The 21809-nt window shown below is 36.2% G+C and overlaps 1 protein-coding gene and 1 non-coding gene across 2 annotated transcripts in view; both read left to right on the forward strand.

Annotated features, from left to right (window-relative positions):
• Positions 1–21809, forward strand: part of SYNE2 (spectrin repeat containing nuclear envelope protein 2) — a 273877-nt gene that overhangs the window by 6510 nt on the left and 245558 nt on the right. The window contains exons 2-10 of the mRNA XM_049770287.1: positions 2020–2117; positions 4602–4703; positions 5622–5759; positions 10602–10769; positions 13400–13512; positions 14552–14714; positions 16523–16607; positions 17900–18081; positions 19336–19500. Of these exons, the coding sequence (XP_049626244.1) occupies positions 2020–2117; positions 4602–4703; positions 5622–5759; positions 10602–10769; positions 13400–13512; positions 14552–14714; positions 16523–16607; positions 17900–18081; positions 19336–19500 (1214 nt within the window). The remainder of the gene's footprint in view (positions 1–2019; positions 2118–4601; positions 4704–5621; positions 5760–10601; positions 10770–13399; positions 13513–14551; positions 14715–16522; positions 16608–17899; positions 18082–19335; positions 19501–21809) is intronic.
• On the forward strand, positions 10043–10146 carry LOC126004644 (U6 spliceosomal RNA). The gene has a single exon (XR_007493912.1). It is a non-coding gene; the product is annotated as a U6 spliceosomal RNA (small nuclear RNA).

A 21809-nucleotide genomic window follows, 5' to 3' on the forward strand; every position in this document is an offset into this window, starting at 1 on the left:
ATATAGTATGATAATAATATACAAAGAATTGAGATGAAATCCTGGAAGACCAGTTCATGGATAGGAAGCTTGCCACAAAGAGAAGGGAGTGCAGTTAGGGCAAAGAAGGGACTGTAATGACAATGATAATTGGAAATGATCACTTTAGAGAAGAACTGTGTGCTGAAAGGATATGCATGAGAGAGAGAGAGAGAGTGAGAAAGAGAGAAATGTCTGCCACAGAGGTAGGCAGGAGGGCAGGGGGTGAGGCAGGAGGGAAACTGGTGGCAGGAAATATGTCCTGGTACAGGGTGTTGTACATTGTATGATTTAAACTCAACCATGAAAAACTTTGTAACTGTTTATCTCACTGTGATTCAATTAATGAATTATAAAATATTAAGTAAAATTTTTTCCATGATCTGGAGAGAGAACTCAGTGAACTGGCATTCATACTTTGTGGGCTTTATCCTTGTTACCACATTATCTCCTGAGCACCATCAGTATCAGCCCCCAGGCAGAGAGTCAGAGAGCCAGGTGTAACTCCTGAGTACCACTGGGTGTAGCCCCAAATAAATAACCAACATTACTCCAGACCTAAGTTTTTTTGGGGGGTCTCTACTAGTCTTACTCCTGGCTCTGTATTTTAGGGTCACTCCTGATGGTATGGGGGAAAACACATACAATGCTAGGGATAGAATATGGGTTGGCTGAATGAGAGGCAAATGCCTTAAGTTCTCAACTGTCTTTCTGCCTCCAGCCCCAGATGACTACCTTTTATTGTAGATGATCTTTGTTTTATGATTTGGATGCATTTTAGCTCACTTTTCCTTCAATCATCATTGAGTACAGTAAATATGCATACTAAATCATATATAATATACTTTATTTGTTGTTTGTTCTTCTCATAATCGCAGGCTCATTGACTGACAGATAATATCTAATCATCAAATATCTATTCAAGTGTCTAGTTTCTATTGTTGAATGAATTAAAAGATGAAATTGGGCCTCATGGAGAGAACTGATTTACTATAGTCTTTGTAACCCATGCATTTGTTGATTGTCAACATTTGTTGAATCGAGTTTCACTGAATTAATACCAAGATTTCCTTTTTAATAATGTTAATTGGTTCTTTTGAACCAATTTGAACCAAGAGATATCAAAACTATGTGTTCACTTTGTAATCTATGCAATCTTTGGTTTATGCTGTTATGATCTTCTTGATACACCTGGAGAAATTCTTCTATAAAATAGTTTTTAGTAATTTAGAATGTAATTTAGCATTTTCCAAAATTATTTTACCATGACCTCTTTTATTTATATATTTATTTATTTATTATTTAGTTTGGGTTTTGGGTCACACTGCTGTGCATAGGGGCAACTCCTAGCTATGCAGTCAGAAATCATTCCTGTGGCCTCGTTGGAGCATACAGGATGCCAGGGATTGAACCTAGGTCAGCCATATGCAAGACAGACACCTTACCCACTGTCCTCGGTCCCATACCATGAACTCTTTTAGTACAATACAGACTTGGGTCATATAAGACTCCCAGTATATATATATATATGTTCCATAAACGAATGAATAAAATCTTGTGGCTATCTTGAACAAATTTCTCTTACAATATAAACTTTTGGGAATGCTTTACTACACAGATACTAAGACCAGTATATCTGGAATGGAGTCAAATTCTTGCATTTTCCCATGCTGCAAGAGAATTTTTGGCAAATGTCTCAAGAAAGAGAAAGGCTTAATGTTTTCCTTTTCATACACCCTGTTAGACCCTTGTACATGTATCATGTATAATTTAGTTTTCTTATTAGGAAACTGAGATAGTGCATATACTTGTGGCAGGATTCAACCAATCTGTCTAATCCTAGAAACTCTTATCCACCCATTGGTCTTAGAGTAAAAGTGGTTATATGATTGGTCTTCAACTTTGGTTCACTTCAAGACTATTTTAGGCATGTCCTGTTCTTAAGTGTTATTTAGAGTAAGTCATATCTGCAGTTAAAGGATAACCTGGTGTGTCTTTCAGATGTGGATGTTGTTAATCCAGATGAAAAGTCAATCATGACCTACGTGGCACAGTTTCTACAATATTCGAAGGATGCCTTTGGAACTGGTGTGTCTCAGGTATGATTTTATAAGTGCAAGTCAATTTCATTTTTATGGTACTCTGCCAATAGTTAACTTATTTAAATGAATATTAACTAAAATTTTTATTTTAATAAAAATCTTTTTTTTTTTTGGTTTTGGGGCCACACCCTGTGACGCTCAGGGGTTACTCCTGGCTATGCGCTCAGAAGTTGCTCCTGGCTTCTTGGGGGACCATATGGGACGCCGGGGGATCGAACCGCGGTCCGTCCTAGGCTAGCACAGGCAAGGCAGGCACCTTACCTCCAGCGCCACCGCCCGGCCCCTTAATAAAAATCTTTAAGAAAACTTGTTTGCAGAGCTTTAATGTGCAGGATCATGAGTTTATAGAAAGGCATTCACCTTGTAAACCAGACTCCATTGTGTCTTTCAAATATTAATCCCTCTTTTGAAATACTTTTTAATCAGAATCAGATTGATATTTGATATTTTAATTTTTTCCTTTGACTTTATGTCAATTACACAAAGTATTGTGGATTGAAATTGCATAAATATCACTGAACTCAAAAGAAATAACTTGTTTTGTTTTCATGAGGATAATGAAAATTGTGAATTAAATAAAATATTTTTGAATATTTAAATGTGGTCAAACATTTTCTTAGGCATGTTTGCATATAGTCCTAGTATTTTGTTTTGTTTTGGGGCCAATCTAGCAGTGCTCAGGGTTACTTCTGGCTCTGCACTGGAATTACTTCTGGCAGGCTCTTGGAGGACCATATGGGATGCCAAAGATTGAATTTGGGTCAGTCTCGTGCACCCTACTTACTGTATTATCTCTTCAGCTCATCTTAGTGGGCTGTAGTTGTCAGTATGAATCCAGTATGAAGCTGGATTCTGGTTGGCTTTGGAAGACTCAGCTGAGATTTGGACTTAAAACTTATTTCTGGGGCCCGGAGAGATAGCACAACGGCGTTTGCCTTGCAAGTAGCCAATCCAGGACCAAAAGGTGGTTGGTTCGAATCCCGGCGTCCCATATGGTCCCCCCTGCCTGCCAGGAGCTATTTCTGAGCAGACAGCCAGGAGTAACCCCTGAGCACCGCCGGGTGTGGCCCAGAAAACCAAAAAAAAAAAAAAAAAACTTATTTTTGATCTGCTGAGGAGCTACTCTTTTCCAATGAATTTTTATCTTAAAAAGTAAAATTAAGGCTGGAGAGATAGGTCAAAGGGCTGAGCACATGTACTGCATGCAGAAGACACTGAATGTATCCCCATATGTTCTGAACTTCATCTGAAGTTACCCTTAAGTACAGAGCCAGGAGTAGTCTGGCCCCAAAACAACCAACTAAACCAAAACTAAAAAAAAAAAATTTAAATCACTTTTTCATGGTGCTGATCATAAAAATAATTTAAAAATGCTTTTGTATATTACTTTACAAGGCAGCAGTAAAATTTACTCCTAAATATAGACAAACCACCTAAACAAAAAAGAAAAAAATGCCAATTATCTTATGACAGCATAATCAAAACATTTAGTAATGTTGTTTTAAGGATTATCAAACTATTCAAGATAGACTGAGAGATTACTCTTATTCAGGTTGTAGATTTCTTACCTGTGTAAGATGCTGAATTTACTTCTTGGTACCTGGTACCCTATGGGCCATCCCTGCCCCTTGTACTACTGGGTTGTCCCTGGTGGACCTGAGCACTTCTAGGTCTAATTCTAATACTTATGCAACATTTTATTTTATTTATTTATTTGGAGAACTTACTTTTTATTCTTGAAGCATTATACTAGGAAGTCAACATTTAATAATTCATTGTTCACTAGTGGTTTATTAAAAGGTAACCCTTATATTGTACAGCAATATTCAGTGATTTCAAATTTTAGTTTTTATTCTCCTTCAATTTTGAAGAAAATGATTAATTTATTAATTTTCACAGATAGTGGTTATGTTATGTTATGTTATGTTGACGGCAACATAACATTGTCTTAAATCCTACAATCCAACAATGAGAGATAAGACTTATATTTTGTAAAGAAAATTGTTTTATTTAGGAAATAGGTGAGAAAATAGAGAAGATCTCTTATAGTGAAATGAAAAAAAAAAACACATTTTGATCTTCGTGGGGATGTGTGGGGGATCCCAGAATGGAATGTGTTCAAGTGTATTTTGTAAAGATATATTTGATATCAATGTATTTGGGAGTATATAGATCTCTTGAATTAATCCATATGTAGATTAACTAGAAATTATTATTCTGAAATGCTAGTTATAAAGAAGTAGCTAAGACCAATGCCATTCAAAATAAAATAACAGAAATGGATTAGACAAAAACAACCATACAGGACTGGTTCAGTGTCTTTAGCAATTTATTGTGTTCAGATGCTACTTTCAATCCACTTTAAATTTAAGACATTATGAGTGTGTGTAAAGATGACTTTGTATTTGAAGTTGTTAATTTTGCTGTTAAAAATCAAGTCTATTTAGAATAGAGTTTTGAGCAAGTATGTGTGAATTACAGGAGAAAATAAAAGAAGCTATGACCTGGTTGACTCAGCAAGAGAAAAAACTAAAGATCATGTTAAAAGATTCAGAAAATGAAACCTACTCTATAAAGTACGAGGTCAGTATGACTTTTTGAAGTTTTTATGATAGCTTACTTGTAGAGACGCTTTGGGGAAAGCTTTCAGAGATAATTCTATATTGGGGTTCAAGAGTTAGTACAGTGGGAAGAGCTCTTGTGTTGCATGCCATCAGCCTAGGTGTGATCCCTGGCATCCATATGCCCCCCCCAAGCAATGTCAGGAGAAAATCCTGAGTGCAAACCCAGGAGTCACTCCTGAGCATTGCTGGGTGTGGTTTCAAAATATAAACAACAATTAAAAAAAATCCAAAACTAATTGTATGAATACTAAATTAACTTCAAGTGTTAGGGTTGAATTCAAGGATAGTACCCCTCAAATTTTAAAGTATCTATGAATCACCTGTTAGAGCTCAGATTCTGTGTTGGAGGTCTTGGATTAGACCTTAGAAGTCCCAGAATGGTAATGGGATTCCAAGATGTTCTGATCCTTCTTTGAAATGCTTTGAGCCGAAGTTTTAGTGTGGGGGTTGGCTAATGATAGTCTATAGGCCCACCACCATTTTTTTTGTAGACTCGGTAGTTGAGATAGAGCCATACACACTTAAGTGTTATCCATGTTTGTCTCCACACTATAACCCCAGAGATGAATATTGTGATAGGTTATCTGGCTCATAAAGCCTAAGGTAGATACTATCTTATAGCAGAGCCTGGGTTTTGAGCAGAAATAGATTTTTTAGAATGAATTTTGAGTAGAAAAGAAATCAGGAACGAGGCTATCCTAGAATCATAGTATAGGGTTCCACTGTAGTATGTAGTCTTGGGAAGCTGTTATTGTTACCACACATTGAAGGTTTATTGTGCAGCAGGCATTGTGTTAATATGTAGTCTGCAGCTATAGATAACTTTTTATGAACTAATTTAAACTTTTTAATCTTTAAAACCCTCTTCTAATTGCAGTGCCTGCTGTCCTTTGTGGATTCATTCAATAAAGGAAAAAAGCCCTTTTTATCCACTTTGTCAATAAAAACGAATCTGGATGAGTTGAGTGGAGATCAGTTAAAGCTGAGAGAAGTCTGGGACAGACTCAACTCCAAGGTATTATGTTAATTAGATCATTTTCATAGGTCAAAAGCTTTTTTTTTTTTGACCACAGCTATTGGCTGTGGATTTTTTTTTTTTGAGGGAAGGATAACACCAGTAGTATTTGAGTGCTACTCCCAGCTCAGTGCTCAGAAATTGCTCCCAATGAGACTCTGGGAACCCCTGGAGTGCCAGGGATTGAGCCACTTGCAAGGTAAGTGTTTTATCTCCTGTTCTATATATCTCTGACTCAATGAGGACTTTAGATCTCAAGTGAAATTCTGTCAAAGACAGGGGTGGATATTTCATATTTCATAGTGTTTTTATATTTTATCTAGTCTTATTTAGATAAATGTTGGTATTCAAATAAGGATGAGAAATATTGAAGGTTTAGTCCTCACTTTTTATGCCACTAGATTTTGGCTAGTTACAGTAATTATGCATCTCTGAGCTGACCTGAACTCTCAACCATGGACTAAAGCACCCATCAGACAGTGCTTGGAGGCTATGGAAACTAACCCACAGTTTGTTTCGTTGGGTTTGTCCCATTGATAATTCCATTTCAATATGTTAGCTTGTATTTTGGTTCAACTACTATGGTATGGTTAGTGAGTTGCAATATACATTCTAAAATGTTTATAATCGATTTAAACTTCACAGCTTTGAAGTTGATGAACACATATTTGAAGTTAAAGAACATGTATTTCTTTTGGACCAAGCATTTTGGGGCTTACTCCTGCCTCTATACTCAGAGATCACTCCTGGTGGACTCTGAGAACCACAAGGGCACTGAACAAGGAGGACACTGGGGGCCGGGCGGTGGCGCTAAAGGTAAGGTGCCTGCCTTGCCTGCGCTAACCTTGGACGGACCGCGGTTCGATCCCCCGGTGTCCCATATGGTCCCCCAAGCCAGGAGCAACTTCTGAGCACATAGCCAGGAGTAACCCCTGAGTGTTACTGGGTGTGGCCCAAAAACAAAAAAAAAAAAAAAAAAAAAAAAAAGGAGGACACTGAAGGAGGGTTGACTGTGTGCAAAGCCAGTGCCCTTCTCCCAATACTATTGCTACAGCCCCTGAACAATTTTTTATAGTATGTAAAAATGTTTTCTCTCAGTATATGCTATAGTTGTTTAATGCATAGGTAAATTACATAATATGACACAAACATTACAAATTTTTCAAGACCAAGTGTTTTTTTTTTTTTTTTTTTTTACACTCTAAGAAGCTAATGTGCCAGTCTCTGTGGTATGATATGGTATCTCATAGTTGTTTTGATTTGCATTTTCTTCACGGTTAATGATGTGGAACATTTTTCATGGGCTTTTTGGCCACATGTATTTTTTTTATTTTTAATTTAATTTTATTGAAAATGTTATGATTTACAAAGTCTTTCATTGTTGGGGTTCAGACATACAATGAATCAGGGCCAATACCACCACCAGTGTTGACCTCTCTCTACCAATATTCCTCGAGTGCATCCCATCCCACCACACTTTGTCACCCATCCTGCCAGTATAACAGGCCCATTTTAAATATAGATTGTTAGAGTTTGGATCTCTTGATTTTACTGTTGTTGCCTTTGGTTTGGATATTTAGTTCTGTCCTTTTTTAACACCACTAATGCACCTAGCCCCCCTTCCTTTCATATTTGTTTTTCTCCTCCTCTACTCTATTTCTTTCCTTCTTTTTGCTATACCGAGGGTGTTCAAGACAACTCCCATTTAAACCATTGTATTTCTTCATGCAATTATTCTAAATACCACATATAAATGATAGCATTCTGTATTTATCCTTCTTTTTCTGGCTTACGTCACTTAATGTATCTTCTAGTTCCATCAGCACTGCAGCACACATTGCATGATTGCAACATTCTTTTTAGCTATGTAGTTAGTATTCTACTGCATATGTACCACATCTTCACGATCTACTTGTCTGTTGTTGAACAGTACTGTGTGCTGCAATGGACACAAAACAACTTATTTGAAGTAGTTATTATATAGAAAAACAAAGTTATGTTTTGTTACATAGGTAAATATAGCTCTATCATTCTTCTAATGCATTCCTACTCTGTCTTCCCTTTCCTTGTCTTTTCCTTCTATTTTTCCTAATATCATTGCTGGTTTCTTCATCCAATCCATATTTTCAAGATGAGAGAAACTATTTTAATAATTCCTTTGCTTCTCCTTACTGATAGATTTTTATTAGAACTCTGCAAAGTTTCTATAGATTTCTGGTCTATAGGTATGACAACTCATTTTCTTGTCACCTGACCTCCTTCCAGAATTTTCTGTCCAAACTCCTCCACATGGCACAATTTTCCAATCCTACTATGTTATCCCCTCTTAGTTTCTGGGGCATTTATTTCTACTGTCTCTATCTTACTTGATATAGATGATTCACCAAGTCCTTGAGAAGTGCATGCTACTTTTTCTTTCTGAAGTATCATTATTCTCATCTTTGTTTATTAAAAAAAGGTAATATTTCTCATCGTTAAGACCATCATCGATAAGACCTTCTCTGACATCTCAATGCAAATTTAAGTGCTTGTTCCTTTGTGCTGTCATAACTCTTTGAACGTAAGGCCACATGTATTTTTGTTTGTTTGTTTGTTTATTTGGTGGCACTCAGGGGCTACTCCTTGCTTTGCACTCAGAAATTGCTCCTGGCAGGCTCAGGGGAGCATATGGAATGTCAGGGATCAAATCTGGGTCTATCCTGGGTTGTCCGTGTGTTGGGTTAATAAGTTCTCCCATCTTGTTGGTGGTCTTTGTATTTTGTCATTGTTTCCTTTGAGACGCAGAAGCTTTTTAGTTTAATTTAGTCCCATTTGTTTATCTTTGCTTCCACTTGTTTGGTCAGTAGTTTTTTTTATCCTTCAAAAAGGCTTTTAATTTCAATGTCATGAAGAGTTTTGTCTACATTTTTCTCTATATACCATATGGATTTGGGTCTATAAAGTGCTCCTAATTGATGTTAGCTTGAAAATATATTTGTTGTATAGAATGCAATTCTTTTTATAAGAAAAAGTATTGGGGCTGGAGAGATAGTATGGAAATAAGGTGTTTGCCTTGCATGCAAAAGGACGGTGTTCGAATCCCAGCATCCCATATGGACCCCCGAGCCTGCCAGGAGCGATTTTTGAGCATAGAGCCAGGAGCGCTGCCGGGTGTGACCCCCCACCAAAACAAACAAACAAACAAAAAATTTAGCAACTTAGAAACAATATACTGGCACACTTTAGAGATACTGTGAATTTGGTTCCAGGCCACTACAATAAAGTCAATATGGCAATAAAGTGAGCCATACAAATTTAAAAAAAAAGTATTAAACTTTAACTTTTCAATTTTATTTTTTAAAATATTTTTTATTTAAGTAACATGATTATAGTTGGGTTACAGTCACAAACAGAACACCCCCCCTTCACCAGTGTAACATTCCTCTTTCCCAATGCCCCCCTCCCATCCCCTGTCTGTAATCGAGACAGGCATTCTACTACAGTTATTTGTTTTTATAACTTTTTAATTTTCAAACCACAAAATATATGAAAGTTAAAAGTAGCTGGTTTAATTGTGTGAGAGCATCGTAGTATGTAGTTCATTTTTAACTTCCTAGAGGAAATAGCAGCTTCATGTTATTTGGAGCTGACAATTTGTTAGGAGGATAAGGCTTAGGACACATCCAGCATTGTTGGAGGTTACTCTTTTTTTTGGGGGGGGGAGGTCACACCCGGCAGCGCTCAGGGGTTCCTCCTGGCTCCAAGCTCAGAAATCGCTCTTGGCAGGCTCAGGGGACCATATGGGATGCTGGGATTTGAACCAATGACCTTCTGCATGAAAGGCAAACACTTTACCTCCATGCTATCTCTCTGGCCCTGGAGGTTACTCTTACTTCAGTATGCTCAGGGGTCACTTCTAGTGACACTTGGAAACTATGTGGTACTGGGGATCAAACCCAAGTCCACAGCACACAAGGCTACAATCTAACCCCTTAATGATCTCTCTGGACCCAGCTGACAAAGTTACTATAAATTTTTAGCCAAATTCCAGCAGAAGATCAAATAGAGAAATGGTTTTCCTTGTTAAATGAGAAAGGAGATGAATGAAAGGCAAACATTCCTTTCTCTTTTCTGACTACTGCACAAATACTGAATACACCTGAAGTCAGAAAGCTCATTCAAAATACACACAGATTTTCTTTTGTTTTGTCTTTTGGTTTGGGCACAGCTAGTAGTACTCATGGTCAATTCCTGGTGTCACGTTGGGGGTTGCACCTGGTGGTGCTCCATATTAAGAGTACAGTGTGCTCACTTTGGAAGCACATATACTAGAATTGGAACGATACAGAGATTAGCATGGCCCTTGCACAAGGATGACACGCAAATTCGTGAAGCGTTCCATATTTTTTGCCCCAGTCACAGCCTTGTCCCAGGGTTTCTGGAGTAGTTTTGAAAATGTTATCATGAAAATGGAAAAAAAAAAAAAAGAATACAGTGTGATGCTGTGAATCAAACCTAGGCCTCTAGCATGCAAAGCATGTGCTCAGCTCTTGAGTTATGCCCCCACCCATATCCATTTTTAATCATAAAAAAATGATTGCGCAATTAGAAACATAAGTAATATCATATTTGGATTTTTTGGTTTTTATGGGTTATTCTTGGTGGTGTTGAATCAAGGCCCTTTCTCCTGAAGCTTCCTGATCAACTGGTAGCCAAATGATATTCAGACTTAAGACATTTACTTATTGACCAAGATTTCTTTGACTTGTAAATCAGTGAAACTTTAAACAATTAAACATACCCTGTGTGAATAAGTAAGCCAAATGAATGATTACCAAAGAACATTTTTTTTTTCTTTTTCAGATTACTATGTGGAAAACAAAGTTGAATCATGACTTGCCTTCACCTCTTCATCAAACTGAAGTTTGGCTCCAGGAGGTAGAAAAGCTGATAGAGGAAGAAGATTTGTCAGACTACCAAAATTATTCTGATGCGATGACTCAGATACAAGAGAAAATGGCCTTATTCAAGGTTAGGAAATAAAAATGCAGCATAGGGGGAAATATCTCTATTTTACTAGAAACTGCTCTTGAGGAAGGTTTTATCATCAAAAGAAAGGAAGGCAAAATAATAATATGGTAATCATACCCAAAGACAATAGAGACAAGGGCCAGGGGGATGGTCTGTGGTAGAAAGCTTGCCACAAAGAGTGGGGAGTGAGGTTAGGGTAGAGAAGGGATCACCATGACAATGATAGCTGGAAATGATCATACTGGACAAGATCTGGGTGCTGAAAGGAAGTAAAGTGATATGCATGATACCATTTCAGTAACTATATTGCAAATGACAGCGCCTAAAAGGAAAAAAAGGAAGAGAGAGATAAAGACAGAGAGGAGGAGAAGGGAAGGAAGGAGAATAGAGAAGAAAAAGAAAAGAAAATTATTTACCATAGAGGCAGGCAAGGGGAGGGTGGGAAGGCAACTAGAGACATAGGTGGCAGGAAAAGTGCACTGGTAAGGGAATGAGTCTTGGACACTCTATGACTGAAACTTGGTCACAAGCAACTTTGAACCAGTATCTCACAGTGATTCAATTTTTAAAATATTTAGAAATAAAAGGAAGGCAATAGTATAAATATTTGAAGATAGTTTAAAATGATTTCTTGGGGACTTGAGGGACTTGAAAAATTTCTTTCATTTTCCATTACTTTTGTTTGTTTGGGGTTGAAATAATAAGTAAGACTCTAGAGACAAATGAGCTCTGTAGCAACTGTAAAGTAAAAAAACTGTAAGACTCTTAGTTTAAAATGTGAGAAATTAGTTTCTTATCAAAATAGCCTGAAATAATTTGATACGTAAAATGTATAACGTTTAAGTTCACAAAGGGATGAAAATACATCAGAAAACAAAGTAAGTTGATACTTTGAACCAAAGAAACTGCAGCTGGCCTCTCTGTAAAGTGTTTTAATTTTAAACGTTTATGTTGAGGGCCAGAGAGATAGTACAGTAGGTAAGGTGCTTGTCTTTTTTTTGTTTGTTTGTTTTTGTTTTTGTTTTTGGGCCACACCCGGCGATGCTCAGGGGTTACTCCTGGCTGTCTGCTCAGAAATAGCTCCTGGCAGGCACGGGGGACCATATGGGACACCGGGATTCGAACCAACCACCTTTGGTCCTGGATCGGCTGCTTGCAAGGCAAACGCCGCTGTGCTATCTCTCCAGGCCCAAGGTGCTTATCTTATACATGGCCTACCTGGGTTTGATTCTCAGCACTTCACTTAACCCTCAGCGCTGGAGTGACCCTGAATGCAGATTCAGAAATAAGCCCTGAGCACCAGAAAGATGTGCCCCACCACCAAAAAAAAAAAACCCCAAAATTGAAAAAAGTAAGACATTTAAAATATTTATTTACAAAAATCTCACCTTATAAAATAGGGTTTATCATGATAACTAAATTAAAAATATATAAAAATTTTTAAATAGGGTCTATACAACAAGAATTGCAATGCATTCATGGAACAAACAAGATTAACAAATCTTATTATAATTTTGGACAGTTTTGGACAAATCTACAATGGTTCATGTTAAATAACAAAATCTACAATGGCTCATGTTAAATAACAAAAATCCAACTCATCTAATTTTTAAGATCTAATTAGTTTTATTAACTGATCCATTAAATGGTAACTGTGCCCAATTTACAAGACTTGTAAATAGAAAGGTGCTCCAGAAAATAGTACAAAGTGAAAAAATTTTAAGGCAAAAACAGAACAAGAAAAAAGAGGAGGGAATGACTTCAGTCTTGGGGAATGGAAAATATTGTGCAGTCGATCATTTCATCTTCTTTTGGGGAATGGAAGTGGTTGCTAATTGGTGCTGACAAGAAAACTCTAAACTTTTTTTTTTTTAGAAATCATGGTGATTTACAAAATGCTTAATAGTTGGGCTTTAGACATGCAATGAATCAGGGCCAATCTCACTACCAGTGTCCACCTCTCTCCACCAATGGTCCCAAGAGTATATCCCATACCACCACCTCTTGCCTCCCAACCTGCCAGTAGAACAGGCCCATTTGAAGATTAGATTGTTAAAGTTTGGGTCTCTTGATTCCATTTGGCCTGAATATTTAGTTCTGTCCTTTTTTAACACTACTAATGCACCTGAGACCACTTTGCCTCTGGCCTCCATCTTTTCATATTTATGTTTCCCCTCATCTACTCAGTTTTTTTCCTTCTCCTCCCTATGCTAGGGCCAATGGTGTTCAAGATAACTCCCATTTAGACCTTTGCATTTCTTCATGCAGTTCTTCTAAATACCACATAGAAGTAATTTGTATCATTCTGTATTTACCCTTCTTCTTCTGGATAATTTAATTTAGCTTAATATCTCCCAGTCCCATCCAAGTTGCTGCAAATTACATGATTGCATCATTCCTTACAGCTATGTAGTATTCCATTGTATATATGTACCACATCTTCATGATCCACTCATCTGTTTTTGCACATCTAGGTTGATTCCAAGTCGTAAATATTGTAGGGGTCGATCCAGGGGGCATCTGAAACTGTCTGGGGTTTGAAGTCATAGGTTAGTGGGTATTAAGACTTGTTGAGTTTAGTACAAGTGCCTCCATTTTGTCCCTGCTAATTTCTTCCTTTCCCCCCCCAGAGTCTGATGGATAAATTTGACTACCATTTGAATATTCTCCAGACGTTTGAAAATGGAAGTGAAAAACATTTGCCATTGGTACCACCCAGCAAGTTAAAGGAAATGGAAAGGCGGTTCGTAACACACTGTTTTATAGTTGCCTATCCATTCACTCATGTTTAAGCACTAATGTGGTGCTATTTGTACCACAATATGTAGATATTTAGATAATTTCTAAGAATTATGCTCCTCTTAATTATATAATAATACCTTCATTGTTATGTAATAGTAATATAGCTTGCTCTACTTTTCCTTTTTCTTGGTTGGTAGGATATGGTAGGGGACAGTTTGGAATTACATACCAGAAACTAAGCTCTGTGTTCAAGTTTAGTCTGTCTTTCTGAGATCAGCCAAGATTAGGCTTGTTCAGAGTGGTATGGTCATAGATTTTTGAGCTTGTATACTTATTTGTATATATAGGTTAATTATAATTATCCATGTCATGTGAAAGGGAAGGAATATAAAAACATTTATAAATCCTAAAATATTACAAGTATAGTTTATTTCATTGATTTGTAACACTCACCTCTGACATGCTATTTCTTATAATGGTAGTAAGAGGTGTTTATTCTAGTAATGAAAGCTCTTGTATTCAGGAAATAACTCACTGGTTCCTTCCTTGGCACATGGCCAGAAAGGCCTCCACTCACCACTGGGCCAGGCTCTGCCATCGCTGAACCCAGATGGCTCTGTGTTACTGGGAATGGCCTTTGAAACCCTGGGAACTGCCCCCCCCTCCAGGATATCCCCTGGGCCCCCAACATCCCACCAAAAGAAATGAAAAAATTAAATGTGGGAAATCTAAATTATAGTTGTATAAAATTATACAGAAATTTTGAAATTTTGTAAAACATTTTGGACACAAACATTTAGGATCTTTCCGTTGAGGAATTATTTAGTCAGAAAATATTTGGTTAGATGTTTTTAACTTTGAAATAGTTGTTTTATACCTACGTCCAGTGTTTATTTTCTTTTGTTAAATAAAAGACTTGAGGATACATTTGAATGCTACTTGAGTATAAGAAAAAAGTTATAGCCTGACGTATTTTTTAAATGCAACTCACATTTGGCTAATAATATTAAGTTGATTTCTACAACTGTACTGTTTTCCAGAATTTACACCATTTCGAAGAATAATTTCATTCTACTTCTAGACTTTCACTACTCTAAGTACTTAGTCCTTAGTTTGCTAGATGAAGTGAAATCAAAGTTGGATGTGTGGAATATCAAATATGGGAACAATGAATCTGTGGAATCATTGCTGAAAGACTGGCATGTAAGCTGCTTTCCTTTGTATCAGACAATTATTCCCCGTTTTTAGAGACTGACTTGCATCTTCCTTACAACAATTTTCCTTTTCCTATTTATGTTTTGGGATGAATTTTCATTAACTTCAATATTTCCCAAAGGGGAAATTATAGGTAAAATGACAAACATAGGCAAGAGTAAGACAGAGAAAGCAGCATTGCTGATCAGCCCAGGAGAGACCATGATGTAACCAGACTCCCCACAACAACAGAGGAAGACTACTTCAATTTTTATGAAAAAAAATCCCACTTTTATTTTATTTGATATTTTAAATATTTTTCTATTCAGATTTATGATTTTCTTAAAAATTAAGTTTTTATTAGGACAGTTAGATTTTATTTCTCTTTAAGTTAGAGTAGTAAAAATAATTTATAAGATATGTCTAGAATAAAGGTGCTATAAATCATTTAACTATAACCATGGTCACTCATATACAATTAAAAATAATTAAAAATGGGTGCTTTTTACATGATTGAATCCCAACCACAATCATGTTTCTAATCAAGGTGTTTAAATAGAAATATATATATATATATATATTCCAAAGATATGATGGTTCAACATACCAAAAGTATTAAAAAAACTTAAAACAAAAATAATAATTATAAATAATTTTTTTCTCAATGAGATGCATAAAAAATTCAGAGTTGTAATTTTTAGTGCAAAACTGGACAACACAATGAGGGAAATTTACAATTTTTGGTTTAATCACTGTCTAGCTGCCAACTAGATACGTCATTTTAAGCTACATTATAGCTTTACTTTTGCCTTCTTTGATTTTTTTCACTTCTTTTTCTTTAAAAGTATATGATTAATTGCTGCAGGGCAACTTGCCTTATAGATATTGAACTGGGTTTGATCCCCAGCACCTCAGATAGTTCCCCAAGTATGTGACTAAAAATCAAAAATCAAAATAATAATACTATTGACATACAATAAGTTTACTGTGCATAAAAGTTTATGATTAGTTCATTATTTTTCCATGTTAGAATTTACTTTCATAAGACACAATGGATATGAGAAGTGGGAAATTTTTTTTTGAGTCACACCCGGCAGTGCTCAGGGGTTACTCCTGGCTCTACACTCAGAAATCACTCTTGGCAGGCTTGGGGGACCATATGGAATGCCAGGATTCGAACCACCGACCTTCTGCATGCAAGGCAAATGCCTTACCTCCATTCTATCTCTCTGGCCTGAGAAGTGGGAAATATAATACAACTACTTAACCTGCCTTTTCCTATGAGAGAAAAACCGTTATGGAGTCATTGCAATTTAAGATAAATGAAACCCAACTACAAACCCAACTACAAATTTCAAACAATGTTTGAAATCACAGTGCTTAAATAAGGATATTAATCATAAAAGTATGGGTTGGTGGGCCCGGAGAGATAGCACAGCGGTGTTTGCCTTGCAAGCAGCCAATCAAGGACCAAAGGTGGTTGGTTCGAATCCCGGTGTCCCATATGGTCCCCCGTGCCTGCCAGGAGCTATTTCTGAGCAGACAGCCAGGAGTAACCCCTGAGCAATGCTGGGTGTGGCCCAAAAACAAAAACAAAAACAAAAACAAAAAAGTATGGGTTGGGGGGGCAGGAGCAATAGTAAAAAAAAATAAGATAAATGTATTAAATCCCCCACCTATGTAGTGTTCACATCTTTCTGAGACCCTTTCTTTGTGCCAACTGCTTCTTCAGTCTTTTTGTGTTGCTGCCTATATTTCTTGGCATGGTTTTGAATTTTGAAAATGTCAATATGTGTTTTTCCTTTTTTTCCATCCAGAACTTTATTGAAGAAAAAAGGTTTCTAGCTCAACTTGAAGCTTCTTTCCAAAAATGTGAAGAAAGTTGTAAGAATTTGAGTAAAGGTAGAAATTTACTAAATTCATTTTATTTAAAATTTTTAGTTGAACATTATGTAACACTATGTGTTTTAGTTATTTATTTTTCATTTTATTTTATGTTATTGAAACCATTGTGATTTACAAAGACTCATATTTGGATTTCAGACATACAACGAATCAGGGCCAATCCCACCACCAACGTCCACCTCTCTAACAAAATTCCCCAAGTGCATCCCATTCCACCTCCCTCACTCTCAGCCTGACAGTCTAACAGGCTGTTAGATTTTTGTCAAATGCATTCTCTGCACCAATTGATATGATCATGTAGTTTTTATTCTTCCTATTACTGATGTGGTGTCTGACGTAGATTGATTTGCATGTATTGAACCATCCTTGCAACCCTGGAATGAAACTTGGTCATGATGTATAATCTTTTTAATGTGTTGTTGGATTCAGTTTGCTAAGATTTTATTAAGGATTTTGATCAACATTTATCAGTGAGATTGGTCCATAGTTTTCTTTCTTGGTAGTATCTCTGTCAGCTTTGGGGATGAGCTTGATGTTAGTTTCGTAAAAGATATTAGGGAGGATTCCCATCTCTTCAATATTTTGTAAGAGTCTAAGGATCAATGGTAGTAACTCTTCCTCGAATGTTTGATAAAACTCACCTGTAAATCTATCTGATCCTGGACTTTTATTCTTGGGGAGTTTTTTAATTACTGTTTTAATTTCCTTTCTTGTGATTGGCCTGTATCTATTTCCTCCTCATTCAGTTTTTGGAGATTATATTTTTCCAGAAATCTGTTCATTTCTTCTAGATTCTCTAGCTTAACTCAGTATAGTTGATCATAATAAGCATTCATGATGTCTTGGATTTCTTGGGATTCTGTTGTAATCTCTCCCCTTTCACTTCTGATTTGATTTATTTGAGTATTTTCCTTTTTTTTCCTTGTAAGTCTTGCTAATGGTTTGTCTATCTTGTTTTTTCTTTCAAAAACCCAGTTTCTGGTTTTATCAATTCTTTGTATTCTATTCCTTGTTTCTATATTGTTGATTTCTACTCTGGTTTATACTTCCTTTTAGATGGAATGGCCAACACTTAAAAAACCATGCTTTTTATTCATTTCTCTTTCTATCTTAATATTTTACAGACTAGTTTTATACATTGTCATTAATAATTAGTTTAATATTGTCAGTATGTTATTAGACAAATGTATATATTTCATTCATATGCATACAGTTCCTGTTGCCATGATTTTATTAGTAAAAAACTTTTCTAAGATTACTTTCTTGTTTTGATGACCTTATAGCTGGAGAATATGAGGCAATTAGAAAGCAATATGAGATGATGGAATACAAATTTTGTACATATAAAAAAAGTATATACAATGTGAAGTCTGCTCTACAGAAAGTTCTGGAGTATTGGACCACGTATGTGAAAAATCTTCATTTACTAAAGGCCTGTCTTGAGGAGACAAAGAAGGAACAGATTAAAAAGGTATTTATCATCTAATGATCTAATGAATTCTCAATTACACTGTTTTTTTTGTTCTTTGTTTGTTTGTTTTGGTTAGGAGCCCCTTATTCTTATTTTCAATCCAAAAATGAAAGTCCAGAGAAGAGTAAGCAAGACTGCTTGAAATATTCTCTAAGTCATGGAAAGACTCGAGTTTCTTCCTAATATAATTGCTCAAAGAAAGTTTTTCCCTTATGTAGTCTTTACACACATGCACATGTGCTCATACACACAGAGTTTCATGATGGCACAGTTTATCTGCATGCGGCTTTTGAAAGATATATTGCTAATTTTTGGAAAAGTAATAGCTTACAGTTCTGGATAGCTTATAGATACATTAAAAGAAATTAATGCTTTAAAATGTTTTTTTTTTTCATGAGTGAATACTGTTAAGATAGCTCTAAAACTTAGCCGATTTTCTGGAAAGGAGAATCTGCAATAACTTAGACTTCACTGGGAGTGGAAAAGAAATCTATTATTATGGAATAATTGGTAATATGATTCTTCTCTGAGCTAGTTTTCCTTCCTTTTATTTTTTCTCTCGTAAATGGAGTGAAGGTAGCCTTTTCAGCTAATTTTTTCAAGTAGAAATGAAGATTAATGAGCAAAAAAACAGGTTGTTGTATGAAAGTAAAAATTTTGTGATGTGAGTGTTAGCGAGTCATTACTTCTCCCCTTCTTTTATATCAATACACGACGTTAGTGATCTTCTATTAATCTACATATAAGCCAGAAAAATAGCACTCTAAGTTTGTAATTCCCAAGATCTGTGCCTCTGTACCCTGGGCTGCCATTAAGAACTCTCAAGTAATTTATGTTTTGAGCTATACAGAGCCACATTTATCTGATAGATACCAAGTAAATTACTGCAAAGTTGTTTAAATTTAATATTTCATTAGAATTTTTTCTGGCCTTTAGAAATTCATGAAAATTATGGAGGCATTTAGGGGGACAAGAACTTCTATTCGAAGTTCACCAGTCACCTAAAAATGTAGAAAGATCAGATGGTTCTCAGAAGTAAGGACCAATAGTGACAATAGTGATGACAAATTTTGCAAATGGGGACGAGGGAAGAAGACCCATAGGGATGGCTATGGGAGAATCCATCTAGTGGGACACCAAAATGCCAGTGGAAACCTCATATTCAAGTTTGCTTAGAACCAGCTCAGCAAAGATCTATCCTAAATAGTAGAGTCTTATGTCATTAAAAGATGACATTGGTTATATGCCATTTAGGTTCCCGTTGACACATTATGCCAGTGGAATCAAAACCATGCAACTTTCAATGAAGTGGGAAATTTTTTAATTGAAGTCAGCAATGATGAAGTTGGATTATCTATTTCTAAAGAACTGAGAAGAGTGAATAAAAGATGGAAAAAGTTTATTATAAAGACTCAACTAGTAAGTTCTTCTATTGATAAAATCATTATCAATGCACATAATTTATATACTATTATGTTAATTGAAAGCATAGACTTAGTTGTTTTTAATGTTCAGAATTATGAAACCATCGTTGTAATCAATTCTAGAACATTTCTACCACCTATTAAGAGAAATGGTATTCGGTAACAGTCATTCCTTATTTTTTTCCAAGTTCTGTAGGCCTAGGTAACACTTACTGATTTTATATCTCTATAGATTTGCATATTCAGGATATTTAATAAAATGAGATTATGTAATATGAGGCCTTTTGTGCTGACTCTTTGCTCTTAGCATATGTTTTTTTTTTTATTTCTTTGGGGGCCACATCTGGAAGTGTCTTTATTGAAGTTGAGTTCCCTTCCCACATGTAAAGCAGATGTGCCACTCCTACATTTTTTGTTTTGTTTTGTCTTTGTTTTTTGGCCACACCCGGTGACGCTCAGGGGTTACCTCCTGGCTATGCGCTCAGAAGTCGTTCCTGGCTTGGGGGACCATATGGGACGCCAGGGGATCGAACCGCGGTCCATCCTAGGCTAGTGCTGGCAAGGCAGACACCTTACCTCTAGCGCCACCGCGCCGGTCCCGCCAGTCCTACTTTGAACCATCTTTCTGGTCCCTATTTTTGTGGCTGTTTTGCCTCACAAACAATGTTAGGAAGCTGGAAGCCATTCTTGCTTGCTATGTCCATCATTGAAGAAGGTTCGAGGGGGATTGGCTGTGGTACCAGAGATCTCGTGCATGCTTTGCAATTCCTATTTGCTAACTCACTAGCCACTGCATGTTTTTAAGGTTACCCTGTTGTAGGTATCAATACTGAAATTTTTTTTATTGGCAAATAATAGTCTGTTGTGTGGAAATGCCACTTTTAAAATTCAGTTTTATTCATCTTTAATTTATCGATCAGTTGATGCACATTTCTTTCCAGTTTTTGATTATTATAAATCATGCTGCTTTGAACATTCCTTTATAGGTTATTGTGTGGGCATATTAATTGAAAATTTCTTTTTTCCATTAAAGAACAACATGAGTATATTTGCTTACTAGATTTCAAGGTATTTGCGAACATTCACTGGTCTTTATATAACTTTAACATTTATCATAGTCCTCATAAGAGCGTATTATCAATTAAATTTTAACTTAAGTGATTTATATTACTGTTAATTGGAGATTGAATTTTTTGTCTTTACTGGGATACTGTGATTTCAATCCTATTCATGATGGTTTCATGTGTATATTATTCCAGCACCACGTTCAACTCCATAGTATCTACTTTGAAGATCTCAATGGCCCCTCCCTTTTAACACCTCTTGTCCCTGCAAACTCAGTTCTGTTTCCAATTCTGTTTGCTTTGGCCCTTTGGTACTACCTTACTTTGTATCTTAAAATACTACATATAAGAGAAATTATTTTGTCCCTAGTTCTTTTCTTCTGTTTGGCTTCTCCCCTCTAATTCTATCTATGCTATCTATCTATCTATTCTATTCTATGAAATTGCATGATTCTATCAATTCTATAAATTGCATGATTTTGTCCTTATTTGTTGTTGTTTTGGGCCACACCCAAAGGTTCTCAGGGGTTACTTCTGACTCTTTGCTTAGAAATTACTCTTGGCAGTGCTTAGGGACCATATGGCAGGCTGGGGATGGAACCAGGGTCATCTGCATTCAAGCAAATGCCTTACCTGCTTCAGCCCCCATGACTTTGTCTTTGCTTATAGCTACATAGTGTATATATTGCATGCCTTCTTGGTTCATTCATTTGTATTTAGGCATTTGTGTTGTTTTCATATTTTGGCTACTGTGCTAAAAGCTATGTGGTGAACTTAGTTATGCATATATCATTTTGACTTAATGACTTTGTGAGTTGGGGGTAGATGCCAAGAAGTGATATCATTGGATCATATGGGAGTTCTGTTGCTATTTTTATTTATATTTCCATTTTACTTTCCAAGATTGGTTGTACCTGAGCTTGTTCTACCAATAGAGAGAAGGGTTTCTTTTATTAAGCAATGCTAACTGTTCCCAAAGGTTTTTAATATATGTCATTCCCACTGGTGTGAGATGATATCACAGTGTTTTGATTTGCATTTCCTCATCATAAATGATGATGAGTACTTTGTCATATGCCTCTTGGCCATCTGTATCTCTTCTTTTTTTGTGTGTGATTTTAGGCCACACCTGGTGATACTTAGGGTTTTTATTTCTGGCTCTGCACTCAGGGATCACTCCATACTGGCTTAAAGGACCATATGGAATATAAAGCATACATCCTATCTGCTATATTTTTAG

The sequence above is a fragment of the Suncus etruscus genome, chromosome 3, assembly GCF_024139225.1.
Source record: "Suncus etruscus isolate mSunEtr1 chromosome 3, mSunEtr1.pri.cur, whole genome shotgun sequence".
Taxonomy (NCBI): Eukaryota; Metazoa; Chordata; class Mammalia; order Eulipotyphla; family Soricidae; genus Suncus; species Suncus etruscus.